A 20,221-nucleotide genomic window follows, 5' to 3' on the forward strand; every position below is an offset into this window, starting at 1 on the left:
GCTCTTCCAACTTGGAAAAACTATTTCAATGTTTCAATTTCATGTTTTACATTTTGACATGTCATGTAAAGATTATTACATTATTTTGCAAAGCTGCTTTTTATGTTGTATGTTTTGTTTTTCATTCGTTTTGGCTTTTTCTGCTTTTATTATTACAGTTATCCACACAACATTTGAATGACTATTTTAGTGTCATTACTCACTATGGCACATTTGTGAATCAAACTAGCCTATCAGTTCTCTTCCTCTCTGTAGTAACACCTCTTGGTGGATGGCTGAGCTTTCAGGAACCTTCTCAAGGTGACCTCAGTCCCAGAATATAAATGGCTTTTTTCTAACACTCTAGATCTTCATAATGGTAAGCGAATAAAAAACATTTTCTTTTGCACAGCAACCATTTTAACAGAATAGTAATTTTAACAAGGCTGACAGTTAAGACGATATCAAAGAGAGATGTCGGAGAAAAGGAACCCTGGATATTGGGTGATGATTTTGTCATTTAGTTCTTACATTTTCCTAGGATTTTATTCCTTTCTCCACAACTACAACAGTTGCCATGATGGTGATTTGCTACATAACTGTGTAAATGCATAAAGCTTACAAATTAGATGTACAATAGAGAGACATGGCATCATCACAATGCATATTTGTGACACAGTCTGTCTGGTATAGATTTGTTCACGAATGGAGTGTTACTTCATACAGTGCACCGACGTGGCGCTTGCAATCTGTTCCATCATTCATGCTTGACCATTAGGGGAAGGGGTGTCCCGAGTCTCCAACACCACGATTCAATTTGACTGGATTTTAAGGTCATGATTTTCCCCAGAACTTACGGCTCTGCCATTGTTCAAGTCTGACATTGTTCAAGTTCAACAGATCATTGGTTTTATGCCCTGACAACCGTCATTTAAATGTAAAAAGACTGCCACCTGGATTTAACTAAGCAAGAGCCTTCCATTGGATAATTACTGCAGTGATTAATATGTTTCTTCTGGCAACAAGTCATTTAACCCTAGCTGATGCGGTGAGTAGCTTCTCATTTCTTAAACCACCATGTCGGAAGACATATCCTGTGGTTGTGGAAAGGATGTGAATCAGTTTCAGAAGGGTCAAATTATTGGCCTGCGGATTATTAAAACCTGGAAGGATAGTGGTGAACCATCATCTTTGAGGAATAAATGTGGTGTCTTGAATGACCGTAATTGGAGATCACTTAAAGGGCCTACGAAATGATAAACATGAATTTCTACTGATGATAGTAAATGCTATTTGTGGTGTAAAATGATGTGTTATTTATGACACAATGATCGCATTATTTAATAAATCATGATTTAGTATGTCGACCACCGATGTTTACATTGCCGCTACCGGAAACACCCAACGCCGTATTCTGACATCACAAGTAGAATACAGTCCACCAGTTGAATACATAGACAGCACGGCAGAAGCAGCAGAAGCGGCAGACGTGGCGATGTCGGACTCGGCTCGGATATTTCGACAGAATCGAGTGACAGTGAGTCGTCAATAGACTTGTTGCACCTTCAAGAAGAGCAGTTTATTGAAGAGGATGCCGGTGTCGTGGATTTAGATCATGTAGGCGAGTTTAACGTGGTGGAGACAGAGCAGCTCGAGACACAGTATTCAAGATGGAGACACAGACGGGAGCGAACATGCGGATGATGGTGATGGTGATCCTGGATTTGGCGGAGATCCTGTGCGGCAACAGAACACAGACAGGTATATACATTTGACTATAGTTCATAGAGCTTCCCAATAAATAGTGAATACATCATAATAAAACGTAACATTATACTAGATTGTAAATAGATCGCAAACTATCCTATATCGAATCGATAGCTTGGTTTCCTTGAATTGTTATGAACCCGACTAGTTGTCCGCAAATTGCTCGATAGCTAAATATTTAATTATTTCTCTACTTGGACACATCGATGTCTGTAAAGCTTGATAACTTGATAACTTGATTGTTTCTCGAAGTTTCTGTGGTTGAGGTTCTATCGTTGTGTCTGATGTCAAACATCATATATTACATGGCTGTATATAAAGCATTAGCTATTAGCTAACAAACAGACCGGAGGAGAGCGCTGGTTTATGAAGTATAGTCTGCCTACTGACTGTCTCACGGCTGCCTATAGTAGCCGGAACACTTACCAGATGTTCATGGAAGTTACGATACCGTAACTTTACGAGATTTACGTGAAACAGGTAACAAGTTGCTACTAGATAGATCCTACCTCTGTACGACCATAACAGGCTTATGAGCTGCTTACGAGCCTGTCGTGAAACACAGGCATATAAATAGTATGAATTTAAGATGACGTTAATATTGGCCTTTTTTCTGGATATTGCATATTGTATATATGTCCTTACCATTCTTCCTTTGTACAATTAGGTGTACATGTGAAAACTGTACAATTATGGAAGCAATTGAAGAGCTGCTGCCAAGAAAAGGATGTAATGGAGGAATTCAATGAATATGAGGGACATGGTGCAAACATAACCTGCATAACAGATCACCCAGGATTCAAATCAAAGTGTCTGGATGTTTGGGTGTTGCAGACAGCCAACCAAAGGCATTCGAAGAGGGACATACCACAGGTGATCAGCCACGTAATTAGTAAGTTACTTGTGTGCACAAATGTGTAGAGCTCAGAAACTTTGATGTATTTTTGGGAAGTCGAATGGTCACTCTGGCACAGTCACAGAATAAATAGATAAATAAGCAAATAAGGTTGAAGTGATTACCATTGACATGTATTATCTTGTATTTTACAGAATGCATCACTATATGGCATACCACCAGCTGGTGAGATTTTGTTGGGGAATACTTGGTAAGAACCACAGAATGCCATCATGTGCCATTCAAAAGATCTGTGCTACGTTTCCATCTGACAACTACACGTCGTTCAAGTATCAGCACTTTATTAGAGTCAATAACAAAACACAATGTCAGTTCAGTGATTGAACCTGCTTCTATACAGCACAACAGCATCCCTCTGGTTTGGTTCTTCCACCGACTGCTGAGTGGAGCTGGGACTTTGAAAGGTTCCTCATCAACACTGTCTTGGCACAAAGCATTGAGTCTCGGTCAAGAGTTCAGTAACATACTCTAGAAGAAATATGTTTTATAATCAAGCATTATATATAATATGTATGTATGTATGTATGTGTGTATATATATAAATATATATTATGACGCTGACCTTTGGAACAACCAACTTGGATTGGAACTTGCAATCCAGCTGACCTGACACGCCTGCATGGACTTGTGGTGTGTCCGTGGAGGAGGATCCGTCTGCACAGCAATTTCTTGTCTGAAATGTACAAAACACAACTTTACTAATAAATCTTTCAAACCAGCTTGAAATTGTATTGCATGTTTATACATGTCTGCGTAAAGAAAATATCTAATAACATTCATAATAAAAGATGTGTTTGAATTGATTGAGAGAGCAATGATATCAAATTAAACAAATATATGAATTATGTACATGCATTTGGTGATTTTATTTTTAACACGTCATGTGCAGGTCTACTGGTAACTGCAATGTACAGATGACGTACAGTCTGTATACTTACTGGTGTACAAACAGCTTCCTCCCCAGTGTGGATGTCCAATAGATGGTTGCTGATCATACAGATATCCTCAGTTCTGTCAGCGGCTTCATTCACCAATGTTTCAATACCTATGTAATAATAGGGTGATAGTTAAAAGTTAAATAGACTCACGCTTTTACTCAAACCACAGAATAAAAAGGGGAAGCCTGTTATAAGCATTGAATCTATACTTAATTAAGCTAATAAAGTGTAATTAGCTAAAGTTATTAATACTACAAACAATAACACACAGATATCGGCTAGGGCCTGGTGTAAACTCGTTACATACAGTAGGCCTAGACCGATTATGGCTTTATGCTTGAAACAATAAATACAGTAAACAAGTAGCACGGCTTACCTTTGCTCTCTCCCTTTTGGCGAATGCATTTCGTCATCTCTTTGGTGGACTCTGCACCGGCGGACGTGTTTGAATCGGCATGCTGGCTTGTGCTGGCTGGGGTCTCGGCACTATTGTAGGCACAGCATCTGCGTTCAGTTTTAAATTATTTTTGAATCTCATTTCCTTGGTGAGCATAGTTTGTTTGAAACACGATCTCTCAAAGTGTTGCCCCAAACATTGCCGAAGTAGATGCTCTCGGCGCAGCGATCGATTGTTGTTAGCGGAAGTCATTTTTATGCTGTTATGATCGTGATTTATTACGAATACATCAAAATTAAAAATATATATATGGCACATTTGACAAAGCGAGCCAAAGACACTGTGGATTATGCAGAGTAACAATGCTTTGAGGCACTCAAAACTAATTTGACTAAATTCAGTTCATCCCTATTGTATTGTGTTACATGCTACATGTCTTTTTATCCCCCTAATTGTCTCCCTCCAGCTACCACCCCTTTCAAGTGAGCTCAGTCCCTCATCAGGGCCATGAACTCCCACAGAAGCAGTTTTGAGTACTTTACCAGGTGTTTATATTTCTATATTATCTATCCCTGTTATTCATGAATTGTATATACACTGTATAATTAATGTATGGAGTGTTTAATGATCGGACATGTTGTTGCTCATAAGATAAATAGTCAAATATACACTCTGCATTTAACCCATACTAGTATTAGGATGCATTGGGCAGCAGTGTGGAGAACTGGCACCTCTCCAGAAAATACCTTGAATAGTACTTTAAAACAAATACATATGCCTATGCACTGAAATATACTACACACTACTGCACTGATGTAGAAGACTATAAGGTATAACGTATCCAAACAAATAGAAGACATTCAATTGATTGGGCCAGACATATTCTATATACCCTCTGCATACTCATGATGGATCCTCCACTTCTCTGACAAGAAACTACCGATTCATCACGTGAAACTACCCATTCATCAGGATAAACTATCAATTCATCACAAAAAACTACCAATTCATCACGTGAAACTACCGATTCATCATATGAAACTACCCATTCATCACAAGAAATTACCCATTCATCACAAGAAACTACCAATTCATCACGTGAAACTACCCATTCATCAGGAGAAACTATCAATTCATCAGGAGAAACTATCAATTCATCACAAGAAACTACCGATTCATCACAAGAAACTATCAATTCACCACAAGAAACTACCGATGAATCAGGAGAAACTACCAATTCATTCAGCTATTCTATAAAGTTCAAAATATGGGCCACCTTATAAGTTCCACTGCTCCCAGTTGTTACGGAAGCCTTAAGCACTGACCTATACAACTCCCATGTTGAGAAATACTGGGCAGACAGTTTATTGGGGATGTCAAGTGGGCTGTTTTTAAATATCCCATTCATCGCGCAAAACTAACGATTCATCACGTGAAACTACCAATTCATCTCCCTCCTTCTCTTCCTTCTTCTCCTCCTCCTCCTTTTTCTCCTCCTCCTTCTTTTTCTTCTCCTCTTCCTCCTTCTCCTCCTCCTTCTCCTCCTCCTTGTTCTTCCCCTCTTTCTTCTTCTCCTCTTTCTCCTCCTTCTTCTCCTTTTTCTCCTCTTTCTTCTCATTCTTCTCCTCCTTCTCCTCATTCTTCTTCTCTCCTTCTCTTCTTCTGAACTTTTCCTAACTGCATTTTCTGAATCAGCTAATGAGTTGTCTACATTCTACTTGTCTACATTTGTGTTTATACTGCCCTGAAGAGCCTGGAACCGTCATGGGATGTATTGCCATTTTTGAATCCATTGATTTTGAGTTCAAAGGAGTTGAGTACTGCTGACTACTAACAGTCATTGATCAGGTTTACAATACTCCCACCATTGAGCAGACACATTGTCATTATTTATCATTAGAAAGGTGATGACTGAGTGTGAAGCGTTTCCTCACTGGTGCTCTCGAAGGCCCTGAAACTGGCTGAAGAAACTCTGAGTCAGACATCACTTACCTTTCCCTTCACATAACATCTAATAACATAAAGAGTTATTTATGGTCCTACAGGTCGGCAGACTGCCCCATGGTCTAAATGTAAACTGGGGGTAAAATGGTAAAATGTAAACCCCCCCCACTCTTTCAGATCGTCCCCCTCCATATGTTTAAGTTTGAATCCTCCTGATTGTGACTGTGTGGTTTATTTGACCCTATGAACTGTGTGGATTGATGTTTGTGTCGCTATTTCTTTAGTTTGTGATACATGTTGTGTAAGCTACCTGCTCTGGTCTGTACAGTAAACCAACTTCATGAATAAATGTGACTGGACTTGCCATCACTTTCATGATCGCTTATTAGAATAGTGACATCAGTACTCACGGTCATTGCACTGAGTGCCAGTGTACGAGGTCATGGAGCAGTCACAGGTGTAGTTCTCCCACTGCTGGATACAAATACCCATGTTGGCACAGGAGTCCTCCTGACAGGTGGTGCTGGGCCCTGTGGAAATCCAGCCATCCCAACACACACACATATACACACACATAGACACACACACACACACACACACATACACACACACACACAATTTGGTGTAATACTATGTACACTTGTTTGGTTTAGAACTCTTGTTTCACCCACACACTTCGAGTCTTGACTTTCTAAAATACTTCATAACATAATTTAATTGGCTTATGTGTGGGTCAGATTCAGATCAACACACATGGACATGTGTTTGTCCAGTGCGCCAGACATGAGGACACCATAATGTCCACAGTAACAACAGTAGAATAACACACGCAATAAGAAAACAAAGTACTCATATTACAACACATCTGATCACGTTGAGACTGAGAAAATAATACAGTCAAATACTATAAAAACAGTTAACCTACTTTACATATAAAATATATGCTTATACAATTATAAGTATTTAATGATGACCCTGATGAAGGCCACAAGCCGAAACGCACTATTAAAACAACCGAGTTGTTTGCATACTACAGTGTTGCTTCAAACTTGTTTTCCCTTCTCTGTGCACCTTGGAAGGAGGTGCAGTTGTACCTGAAATCCATACTATGTTTCTACATGTGTGGTTTTGTGTAATATTTAAATATATCTGCTGCAGGCAGACTGTCTGTATCAACTCCTCTCACTCAATGTGTTGAGACTTACCTGGTGAAATTATGCATTTGTTAAAGGAGCTCTTCAGGACCAAGATAACTGATGATTAGTTGGAGGAAGTGATGGCAACTTACAATGCAGGAATATCCTTCAGTTGATCCACTGATCTGGTTCAGGATTTAATGTGTGATGTACCACCAGTGAAAACGTATTCATGTTACTTCTGCTGTTACTGTGCTGTTGTCTGCCACAGTGCAGTATCGCCATCCAGTGGCAGTACAAAGTATTGCCGACTCAATTATCATTAATGAAATTTGATAACTGGCTGAAGAAACGTGAATCAATTGTATGTGATGGACGCTTGTAATGAGAGCAGGCAGTTCATGGTAATACAGCTTAAATGACTAATCCACTAATACATCAGCAAAAAAGGAAGAAAATAAATCACACAAGCACACAAATGAGACAGAATGCCATGGACAAGACCAACAAGCTGTGATTGATGAGATTTTATTTTTTTAAGTAAAAGAGTCCACCATTAGTTCCTTGCAGTTCATACAGTACAGTGAATAACATTGTTATTAAATCCCATTAAGATGATGACAGCAAGGAGGATATACAGTACACAACGTTAGTGTCTGTGTTTGTCATGATTGTTGAAATGAAACATAAACACATTTATTGGTCAAACATGGGGCTCGGTAAGGTAATGTAAAAAACAACATATACAATACACCTACTGAATGATATGGCAGGCGTAAGAAAAAACAGCTGTACAGAAAATGGTTTCCATGCAACAGGTTGTGGAAGTCCATAACCTTAAGAGGATGACAAAAGAACTACAAAAGAATGCACAGCTAGCACAGAAGATGGAAACATTTGCCTTCTTGTGCAGAATGTTTAAACAGCCCATTTTGATGTAGCTACATAAAATGCATGAACAATTGTAAATCAACAGAAAACTAAAGGAACCTTAAGTTTTGTGAACAAACTGTATGGACTGTGTGTGGCCTGATACAGATCACCAAAGCTTACAAATTCATAGACTGTTTGTGAGGCAACACATTTGTTTTTCTCCTCTGTTCTGCAATTGACCATTTGCTGAACTCCTTCCCCGAACAGTGATTGTCCAATCACAGCTTTGCAACCATAACTAAGCGCTGCTTCGTACCAAGAGAAGTCGCGTCACTTCCAAGGCTGAAAGTTAATATAAGTATCTTAAAGTTACGCTTCTATTTGATTCAGCACAGCTGTCCACACAGGTTGTGTAACAGCTCACCTTTCATTCATCATGCTCTTTAAGTCTATTTTTTTTGGAAGGCTATTTAAGGCAAATAATGTCTTAGAGATTTTGAGTTAAGAAGACATTAAAATGTGTGTAAACACATTTAGTTTGTTCATGTTGACACGTTTAACATGTTACCACAACAAAGATTAGAGGAATGTTTTATGCCTTAAGACGTCTCATTTTGGCGTGTTAGCATTAGAGATGCCCCGATCACATTCTTTTGCCGGCGATATCTATTGCCGATCGCCGATTAGCCATATCGGCTGATACCGAAAGTTTTTTTGTTGGTAGAACCGTATTACAGTTTACTATGAGTACCACCGTGTTCACAGAGAGACAATCTATTTTTTATTATATATACTATATATTATTGTAATGTATTCTCATGCATACTGCCATAGTCTCAGTTAGTGAGGGGTGAGAGGGAGTTACTATCAGGGCTGGAGCCGACCGAATAGTTTGATGCTTCATAAAGTTCATTTTAAAGTTGACATTCAAATTATTATTATTAATGACTTACAGAAACATCTCTTACTCTCTCTCAAACACACACACACACACACACACACACACACACACACACACACACACACACACACACACACACACACACACACACACACACACACACACACACACACACACACATTGTTGTCATTGTCTCAGAACCGAAGGCATATTTATTGAAATAAGATAGATGTAATAATGTGTTATTAAATTTGTTACGTTGAATTCTTTTAACTTGCTTCAGCCACAAGGTATTTTATCCTGGCATACATTTCAGACGGCATATGTTACAGTTCCACACCATTGACTGTGAGCTGCTGCGAGGAAGCTTTATGTCCGTCTCCTGATTGCATATTTTACTGTAAACTGTCCGATTTGGATCGGCAGCCCATCAGTCGGGGCATCCCTAGTAAACATGCAAATACCCGTCACAACCAGCGGATTGTTTCTTACTCGTCTAACAGAGCTGTTGTCTGAGGCACAGCAGTTTTTGGCTATTCTGGAATGATTAGGCTAAGCTATGGCTCACCATCATCAAGATGATGCAGTGTGTGTGTCCCATTCAATACCCTATCTGATTCTTTGTCTGCTGGAATGTTACTAGTCCTACCACTGTGTATATTCACATGTGTGACACATAATAATACATTAGATTTGTATAGCGCTTTTCTAGTACATCCGCTGCACGGAAGATGGTGTAACACCAGCTGCCATTTAAGTATCAATTTTGAAGAAATATTTTACAATTTTGCAATAAATGTGAAGGTGAAACGTTACAAAATAGATACAAATGGAGCACCTAGCAGTATTCTCCATCCCTGCACTAGTAAAAACTGCTCTGACGGTGATCAGCACTGTCAGTGTGCGACCAATGTGGCCGATAAACTGTTGTGGTGTGTGTGAGGAGGTGTTTGATGTTTGACCTTAGTCTTAGCAGTGTGTAAGTGAGGCAACAACCACAGTTAACAGAATTAAGGGGCTTCCGCATGGATGCAGGGCTGTGGAGCTACTGTTCGCATTGAGCAGGAAGAATGGACTGTTGGAGCTGGAGTTGGAGTTTGTGTTGTAGTCTAAATCAGGCTCTGATTTGAGGGACGGTGTACCTTCGCATCCACGCTCAATCTGACCGCTGCGAAACAACGCGTCACTGAGGAGGTCTGGCAGGCGACCGTTGAGGTCCACCGATGCCAAACAGCCCTGGTAGCCTTCTCTGGAAGCCACCAGTTTGGGCAGGTTGCCATACATGCCTGGACCCAGTCCTGCGATGAACAGATCACCTGCGGTGTAGAAACATAGAGACAGTGTAGGAGAAGTACAGGAGGATCTAATCTAATATACTCTATGTCTACATCACTTATGGCTTTATATATATATATTAGGGCTGTCAAATTAGCGCGCTCATTTCGATTAATTAATCACAGAAAAAATAATGAACGCAGATTAAAACGTTACTTGGTCCAATGAATGGAAAGTTTACATTTAATAAACTTAAGTTACTGATGTAACTGTTGATGCTCCGTTCTGTGTGATTCCTGCAGCAAAGAATGTTCGAACCATCGGAGAACTTCAAGCCTGAGATATCACCTCAACGCAAAGCACTTAGCAGCTAGCTCGGAGCTAGCTAGCACCGCCACTGATGCTAAAGTGAGCGACCCGTCTCGTCATACAACTCGATCAGGCGTTCAGACGCAGAATGAGTCGGTCTACCTGAGACACATTAACAACTCCATCAGGAAATAGATTGCAATGGACTGCGGGTGGTAGAGGACAGGGGTTTACAGAGGCTTTACACATGGCGTCACATGACACAACTTTAGATATTGTTTATTGTGCAATGAAAGATGTTATGCCTGATTTAAGTGTATAATGCCTACTCATTGATTCACTCATCTTCCAAAATCCATTTGAATATGTTGAAATGCTTCTCACAGCAAATATTGATATATGCGATTAATTTAGATTAATTAATCACAGAGCTTGTAATTAATTATATATATTTTTTTAATCGACTTTACTTGGTCAAATGTAAAAAGAAAAGCGTGACATTCTGGACACAAAATACATGTCCTCTGCTTACCTTTCAGGTCGAGGTTCTTGGCCCCATTGATACTCTGACTGGTGGCTGTCGCATCTACTTTCAGTGTGTGGGTGTTGCTGTTGTCCCGGGTGATGGCCACATTGTGCCACTGGTTGTCATTCAACGCCCGGTCACTTTTACCCTTGATGAGGTTGGGGCCGTTTCCAAGGTCAAAAACATAGTGGATGTATCTGCAAGAGAAACGTTATCGAGTTACACAAATCTTCAGCTTTGTTCCTGACTTCCTGATTGTTGTGCACAGCGTGGCAAATGTTGCAAAGGTTGGAGATTAGACACAACTATCGGTTGATTCCAATCAGTGTTGTAGTGAAAAGGGAATTATTGGTATTTTGGTAAAAACTGGGTTTAGGACATTTCCCTGACAATAGAATCTGGTCTGATTCACTCCATCATTAAACTGAATAGTTGGAGGAAATGTGCAATGCATTGTTGGGCAGCTGTGGCTCAGGAGGTAGAGTGGCTCATCCACCGGTTGGAGGGTTGATGGTTTAATCCCCAGACCCTGCAGTCAACATGTCAAAGTGAGTTATATAAAAGCAGTCGATTTACTATTGTGGAATACTGTTGAAAACTGAAGGTAAACCACACTGCAGCCAGTAAACACATTATTGTGGCATAAAACGGACCGCATATAAAATATTTATACAATTTTACAATTTTTACAAAATTACAAACTGAAACTGAGTTTTCATTCTGCAGTTTCAAAAGTGCTACAATGTGATGCTTAGATATTTAGTTAGTAATTACACTGTGTGTGACCTGGTACTGATTCCAGCTAAAAACAGAAACTCAAAATAACTTAAAAGTTTCTTTATTATTATTTACATTACATACTACATGATGTATTTAAATCCATTCTTCCCTCTGGTTTGAGCTCTGTTTTGTGTTGGCCTTCTGTCTGCTGCAGCTAGTGTATAATGTTTTTTAGTGATTTTTCCCTGAAACCAACTGCCTACTGTGGCTGGCATGACGCTGTGAACCAAAATAGGAAATATGTCTATCAGCAGAGCAGGAATACGCCACATATGATAAACCGTGTATAAATACTTTATGAAGTATCATTGACAAGCTATCAAGTCCGCTCTAGTCGGGGCAGCTCTACTTCTTCTGACTCACTATCACCTCTAGAGGAACAAGTGGTACTACAGACTGGACGGGACATATTGTTAATATGAAAATATTGATTATGGAACTTGGTAAATGTAAAAAGATTTGAATGTGTGAAAGGTTAACAAGCATCCTTTCAAAATAAAACCTACCCTTTAACCAATTCTACAGCGATAAAATCATTGCCATCTCCAGAGTTGAAGATTATGAAGCCGTCTGGGGAGGTGGTCTTGAACTGGAAGAAGAGGTGCATGGATGCGTAGGCCTGGAGGGTCGCCAGGCTTAGATAGCTGCTCTTGGATTTGAAGGTGACAGGGTCGGCGATAATAGAACGAATCCCAAAGCGGGCATTGAGCTCACAATAATCAATGTCACCATTCTTGCACAGGTCGATGTAGAGCATGCCGTTAAATCTGAGGAAAGGACAGGAACAGGCACTTGAAGTGATTGTCTTAAAATAAGGTAGTGCAATCCAAATCCTGTGTGATATGTATTTTTATTATTTTTATTTTGTTACAGCTTCTTATATTTTAACAATTACTTTATTACATTTGACTTGTTATATTTAATATTTATTGTTTATGGAGCCTCCTATCAAAAGCATTTCACATGATTATACTTTTATAACCGGAGGGACAATAAACATCTTGAACCTTCTGACATATGTCAAGATTGATTTGATTTGATTTGATTTGAAGATATATTTTAATATTTGCAATTTCTGCAAATTTACAATTTCAACTGACACAGAACTTAACATTCTGGTTAGGACCAAACAGTAAATGTGCTGTAAACCATAATAATAATAATTGTGTCGAGCTACCAACTTTGGATGGCAACTCTCTGTGGATTTGTTACTTTGTCATTTGATTAATTGATTAAACATATTTACAATTTTTAAAAAGTAAAGAAAGTGTTCTGAGTACCTAAGGCTCTGCAGATGACCGATGAAGCTGGACGGGACGCTGGAAACATATCGACGCTCTGTCATTATGCCTGTTTCAATGTTGTGGAACTCCAGGCGGGTGTGGTCGCCCACCATTTGTCCTGAATACGGGGAGGGTGGAGGGGATGGGTTGAAAAGAAAGACAAAAACGAAAAGAAAAGAGAACACTGTCTGACACTAACACAAAAGGGCTGATTTAAGGAGAAAATTACATTACAGTATTAGATGGATGCAAACTGTCCCTAAAGGTTACATAGCTTCCTGCTTTGTTTCAGAATGACACACTGATTTTATCAATCTCTATGGCACCACAGCATGGTGTGTTGCCACTGACAACGTTAACAACATTCCTTCAAGCATGAACCGAGTTGATGCCGGTAAGTACCTTCTGCTACATCATCGTCAACAGTAAGCTTGTAGGTTTTGCCGCGGCGCACCACTCGCACTGTATGCCATTCATTATCATTGAGCTTTTGCCCGGCATACAGGGTCTCCGGTCCCTTGCCTGAGAACAATCACAAAGTTAAAGACATCCTGAGCCTGAAACCAAACCTTTGTTTTCCCGCCTGGAATCATTGGCATAATTCTACAAGCCACTAAGCTTGAACATGTCTTTAAATATAGTTTTCAGTTATTTTACCTCTGGGAAACAAAGGTTTGGTTTAGTCAGTGAAATACACAGAGAAAAACACAAATACTTGACATCTATAATAGTCACAGAATACACTTGACCACAATGCTGCAGAACAGAGTCCTGGCTCTCAAGTAGAACAGAGAAAGGGCAACAACAGCAGGAACATTGCTTTTACTCATTATTGGCTTATAGAAACCTTTTCCTTTCCTTCCTATTAATTATATCCTTACTACTTTTTCTCACCATTAAACGTACAATATGTAATTTCTGCCGCGAGGGGGCAGAAGACGGTGCAGTGGCTCATGGGAATTTGTCATTGCAGTGAGCTTCTCCCGATAACAATAACTTCATCGTACATCGTTTAGGATATTTTTACCGTTAACTATCCACAGAGATCTGCTCTCATCCATAACAAAGTTTACTAGTGAGTGAAACCACTGAATAAATCTGTGTCTCCTGGTGAACACAGGGCAGAGCAGCGACAAACTAAAGGATCAGTTTGTCCAGATGTCTAATGAATAACAGTCTTCATCCGGTAAAACGATAAAGTTAAAAACAACCTCGATCTAAAAGATCAGCGTCTGCAGAAAAACACAACAAAGGGGGCGACACCTTCACACAAGACAGGTCGAGTAGAATTACACATTACTCACAACTCAACTAAATATATATAATATATCATTATATTACGTTAATATATATATAAATATATATATATATATATATATATATATATATATATATATATATATATATATATATATATATATATATATAGGTCTAGTTTTTAGTGATATTAGTGCAGAAATGTTACATATCTTTCAACGCTAATCACAAACACAAAGTAAGCTGAGCCACATCACACACCAGTAAAATCTAAACTCTGATTGTAGCCTTTTTGTGACCAATTCTTAATCTTTTTGATGCATAAACTTGTTGTTGTTTGTCAGTACAGAACATTTAAGCTCCAAAACAGACGTTTATTCCCCCTGTATCTGACACAGGAACATTTCACATCTACGATCATTTAGGATACTTTCCCTGTTTCACTGTTACAATTTTAGAAACACAGAGCTGAGCAGGATATTATATAAATGAATATATATATATATATATATAAATATATATACACAGTTTAAAGGCAAAGATCTCCAAAGCCTCATTATGAGCAAAAGCAATCCATTATTGGTAAAAGGTTGTAAAAGCAGCTGAGACATTTGTAGTTGCAAACAGAATCACCATTCCTAAAGTTACAGAATATAACCTGACATAATATAAATAATATATGGGATATTAGATATTTCTAACAGATACAGAACTATCCGGCATATTCTGCTTATATTTGGAGTCCAATTTCTATATTTAGTTTCATATGACTTCATTAAAGTCCTCACAAGAAATCCACATGAGGTGTGGTGAGGTCTCAGGGTTTGAAGAAGTGATGCAGCCGGGGCTTAATATCCTTTAGCTACTGTTTACATCTGTTTACTGACAGCTCAGCCATACTTCAATATTCATATATTAAGAAGTGCATACAACTGTCCACACATGATTGGATGATCTACACAATTAATTTATGTATGCGATCATTTTGGTGCTAATAAAAAAGCAATGTACGTGCTTTGTCTGTGTGGGATTATATCCACGTTGCCTTCAAGCTCTGCTGTGGCATTTGTGTTGTTTCTGCTCTGTTGTTAAGGTTATAGCAAGGTTTTATGTGCAGAAGTTTTTTTCATTAATTACATGCACATAGACTGTGTACTGGACTCTAATATTACATACTAATGTATGTTGCTTTATAATAAGTCATGTTAATGCTGTTTGTTGCCTTTTCTCCTGAATGTAACAACAGAACTGACATTGTGGTGTTTTGCTCTGAGGGAAAGTGTGTTCTTACTTGAAGTGGTGTGAGTAATGTTGCATGCACTACTGACCAATTCTTATATGTGCTATAATGAAATGTACACGTTTTTCTTACCAATCATTAATTCTTCATAATTAATCACTGAATGGAAGGGATTATTTTACATGTGGGGTTTGCAGAACTAAAAGTGGCGTCAGGGTTAAACATCTACATCTACAGGACCAAAAGGATAAATAAACTCAGAGGTTGAATATTAATCCTAAATAGCACTAAACTCAGTCTGCAAACACCTGCCTCTCAGATTGTAATCATTTAATGTCCTCACTTACTATTACATGTGATGAATGGGGATTAACTATGTTTACCTAAAAGTGTGGCAACATGAAGTACAATATATATGTATGTCATTACTACTGTATACAGGGCAACATGATGTGAGAATGGGACAGTAAACCCATCAAATTATGTTAAGTGGTTAATTTATGATATGTTTGATAAGGATTCACCTTATCTACATCTATCTATACTATTTAATGATCATCTCTACCAATCTCTATATTTCTATACTATCTAATGATTATCTATACCAATCTCTATACTTCTATACTCTGGGATATTTCTGTTGGTTCCCTTTGAACTATAGGCAGTCAAACTGAGCAAACACTTCCTCCACATGATGGACTTAAGAAAAAGTGGCGGTGCAGAACTCACATTTTAAAAAACACATTTCCTTTAAAAAAACAACAACAACAACATCAACATACCATCAACATAGAAAGCAAAATGAAACTTGAGTGTTAACTTACTGGAGTTACAGTTTATCCTGATACAGTCTAGATGGGGAAGAATAAATGACAGATGAAATTGCATCCTTCAAGGTTACTGCTGCAGACATCCAAAAACAAAAAGTCCACCCTTCCGGGGACGTACACATGCAGGAAGGCAGCCATTTTATTCATTTAGTAATTAGTTAATGTTATGCTAAATTATCATGAAATAAATTATATATTTTAAAGATTTCCGAAAACATCTTTTAATCGTAAATAAGTTAATGCATGGATTTGTCATTGAAATGTGCTGGTTGTTAAAAGCTGCTTTTCTAGAGCTTGTGCTCTTGTGTTACCCACAGTACCAGACTTCAAATGTATTACTTGTTAATGCACAGTATTTACAGTAAAATGGCCACTTATAGTACCAGCTACATGAGTGTTTCAACCCAACACTGCCCGTTCCACTTTAGATTTGAATGTTCAGCTTAGAAAAGGCAAAGTCTCTGGCTCCAAAGCCTCCGCACCAACAAGCTGGTAGCAGCCATACATTTTAGACCCACGGATCTTTGAAAAGTCCAGAAATACAGATGGATTTCATTTGATTTGCGATTCAAAAAGAAACAAGGTTGAATTTGTAATACAATTGTGTGATAGACAATGTTTCTGAACAGTCCCACTGAGGCCAGAATAAGTGCTGTGAAGACAGTGAGGGTTGGTCACCATGTGGCTGGTGGTTTCATGTGTCGTCAACCGCAACAGAAAAGTGGGAGCAAACAGCCACGATCCAATCAGCACCAGCACCATGCAGAGGCACAGGAACCCCAACCATCAGATCTGGATTCTCTGCCTACATGTGTCATTAAGATCCGAGGCTAGATCTTTGAATATTTACACTTTTACAAACTGTAGAAATTCACACAAATTAACATAGGCTATGAAATCATCGGCGCTCTGACCAATAAGAGCTGCAGAACATCTGAGAAATTAAGTAACTGAATCTGAATGTGGCTTGGCAAACCAGCTACCATCTGCTAACATTGCCATTACTCTTACATGTTAAGACTTTTACTAGACATACTGTTTATGCATGTGTGACTAATTTCTCTTTACAAATTCTGATTGGAAATGTTTTGAAGTATTTGGGGTCGCAGCCAGCTGTAGGTTTTGCTGGGCTCTGTTCTCGGGCTGTTCGCCTGACGGGCCGCAGGCTTAAGGCCTTTGAAGGGGTGAATACCATCTTTTGACAAAGCATGATGGAAAATGGAGTTGAACGGTAAACATAAAAACAAAACACTGAAGAAGCGTAGACTTCCAGAAAAGACACCATCATTAGCAAATAAAACAACCACCCAGAAGAACAGGAAGGTGACACAAAAATGACTTGATGACTGACAGAAAAATGAGGTTAGTGAGAAAGACAAGAAAGGTTTCTTCTGATGTCCTGTTAAATGATGGACTGAAGATCACTGGGCATACTTGGTGGAAGTCACCTCTTAGAAAGTCTCAGCACACTTGGGTGTTTAAAAATGCTTTATTAGAGACCAGACTTTAAAGCCCAGTGTCTCTTCATTACAATGTATATTCTGTATATGCTGTGCTGGGACTGTCTCAAAGTTCCGTATATAGAAGAATATGGATATGACTATGGTTTGTCTGTTTCAAAGATGGGCCAAACATGTTTACCATTGAAATAAAATAAGTTATGATGTGTAGCCTAAGATGTTATCCAGTAAATGGTTGTATTCAGTAAGCAGTCCATGGTTATCTATGCGCACATATCGCATTAAAGAAACATGCAAAGATGTTCTAAAGCTAGTAAAAACCTTACTGATACAAAAGAAACTGTGCACAAAAAGATAGAAGTGAAAGGAGAGGAAAGGTCAGTGTGAACCGTCTCACGGCGAAGGTGGAGCTGTGTCGGGAGATGGGGAGGGGGGGAATACGATACCTAGGTTGACCGTGAGTTTGACACGACCCCCATCCAATTCCAGCCTGAGCGTGTCGGCTGAGTCTCTGGAGGTGGTGGCCATGAGGAGGCCATAAGCCCGCTGAGAGCGGAAACGCAGCGAGACGTCCTCAGCTTCAGTGTGCATTATCGTCGGCATCACCACCTTCATATACATGCTGCCATCATAGGAGAGGATGGAAGCCTCTATGTGAGAGAGTCAGGAGCATAGAAATATGTTAATACTTCATGTCAATATCAATATGAGCAGCTGGGACCTGATACTGTGCAAATATTCAATTAGTCATGCCTGAGGCTGAGAAGTTTGGGGTTCCTTACTGGAGCTGCTACCCCCGCGACCCAACCCCGGATAAGTGGTAGACGATGGATGGATGGATGGATGCCTGAGGCTCTGGGGCTCACAATGTCGCTCAGTTGGTCCACCACTTGTTCCCTGGCTGGACTAACCTCCAGGGTTCCAGGGTCAACATAAGATTCAATGTGTTTCTATGCTGGCATACAGTACTATTGGTCTGTGTCAAGGGTCGGCAACATGCGGCTCAGGAGCCACCTGCGGCTCTTTAACTCCTCTGCAGTGGCTCCCTGAAGCTTTATTTTTATGTGTTTTTTTGTTGCACAGTGGACAATCTTTCCAACAAAACACCTCTTATCTTGGAGTTCGAGGTGATATTGTAACACTGAAATACATTTTATTTAATTTTTACATTTTCTAGTCCACTAAAATGATGTGATGTGATGTAAATGATATTGAACAGACAGCGCTGTTATGCAGGTATGTGAACTCTGATGTGGTGCAGGAAGAAATCATTTAGTTAATACCGCTAAAAGAATGTGTTGTCCTAATAACAATTAAAAATAACAATACAATCTCAACAGTTTCCTTTGTATTTCTGTAATTTCATAAATGCAACAAATATAGTATTGTGGTGACCCACTGGGAACGTAGACATTCACTGAACACTATGAGAGGAGATACGTCCCCTTTAAGACAGGTAACCCAGGAGCTTGCTGGGAAAGGTTAAGAGTTAACGGAAGTGAGAAATGGGGTGGTTATTGTTTTACCTGTCGTGACTGTTGTGGTTGGAGGCTTGACTAATGTCGCTGTATCGCTGTTCATGTTGGGAAGTAAACGTTCGACTTGACAACTTGTCTATCGTCTCCTCGTTACTACGCACGCCCACAGTATAACTATATATACAATTTAAACTGTGTTATGAAATATGTGTTGCGGCTCCAGACACATTTTATGTAACACATAAAGTATTGTAGTGGAATGAACAGGGACCATTTAAGGCCGTTATCATTAAGTGCAAGATTCCCAAAACATTTTCAATTGAATGAGCACAAACATTGAGTTTGAGAGACTCTTTTTCCCACCATGTAATCCAGTCCCAGATTAGGAAGAGATCGCTGCAATTTTCTGCCTCGCAGTGGTCCGGAGAATAGTTGTTCTTTCACCGTGCAGGTGAGTCCCACTCAGTTTGTGTGGCAGGCACCTCTGACGGCTCCATATGTCTCATCTGTGTCTTTATAAACATGAAAGTGTGTCCCTGACTGAGTGACCTACACCAATCAGTGGAGAGTTGGAGTTTCTTCTTTGGCCGCTGCTTTTTCAAAAGTCCTTCAGTTACCTCCTAAACAGGCCTTTACAGAGAGGTGCGAAAAGTCCTCAGTTATTTGACTCAAATGTATCTTGAGGGTTTTGACACAAAGAAGTGTGTGTGGTTGACACCACTTGGCTCTGCCCACATTCAGCAAGATTATTGCCTCAGCAGCGATAGCGCAATACCACAAATGTGTACCTCAAAACCAGGTTGACAGAATTTTCCAAATATGATGCACATGCCGTTAAGCAAGATCTTAAGTGTCATAAATATTGGTGCATGTGGGCGTGGCCTGTTAAGCATTATATGCAATATTATGCCTTTGCTCAAATTGTTGTCAAA

At 39.3% G+C, this 20,221-nt stretch overlaps 1 protein-coding gene across 6 annotated transcripts in view; it reads right to left on the reverse strand.

Moving 5' to 3' along the window:
- nrxn3a (neurexin 3a) overlaps nucleotides 1-20,221 on the reverse strand; it is a 200,037-nt gene that overhangs the window by 74,406 nt on the left and 105,410 nt on the right. For all 6 annotated transcript variants that reach the window (XR_003834345.1, XM_029459906.1, XM_029459905.1 and 3 more), the window contains exons 11-18: nucleotides 18,258-18,461; nucleotides 16,346-16,372; nucleotides 13,427-13,546; nucleotides 13,022-13,142; nucleotides 12,248-12,508; nucleotides 10,968-11,158; nucleotides 9,994-10,167; nucleotides 6,352-6,471 (exon numbers count right to left, since the gene is read on the reverse strand). Coding sequence is in view for 5 of the 6 variants with exons in the window: in XM_029459906.1 (XP_029315766.1) it covers nucleotides 6,352-6,471; nucleotides 9,994-10,167; nucleotides 10,968-11,158; nucleotides 12,248-12,508; nucleotides 13,022-13,142; nucleotides 13,427-13,546; nucleotides 16,346-16,372; nucleotides 18,258-18,461 (1,218 nt within the window). In the remaining variant the exon portion in view is untranslated. The remainder of the gene's footprint in view (nucleotides 1-6,351; nucleotides 6,472-9,993; nucleotides 10,168-10,967; nucleotides 11,159-12,247; nucleotides 12,509-13,021; nucleotides 13,143-13,426; nucleotides 13,547-16,345; nucleotides 16,373-18,257; nucleotides 18,462-20,221) is intronic.

This window comes from Cottoperca gobio, chromosome 22 (genome assembly GCF_900634415.1).
Source record: "Cottoperca gobio chromosome 22, fCotGob3.1, whole genome shotgun sequence".
Taxonomy (NCBI): Eukaryota; Metazoa; Chordata; class Actinopteri; order Perciformes; family Bovichtidae; genus Cottoperca; species Cottoperca gobio.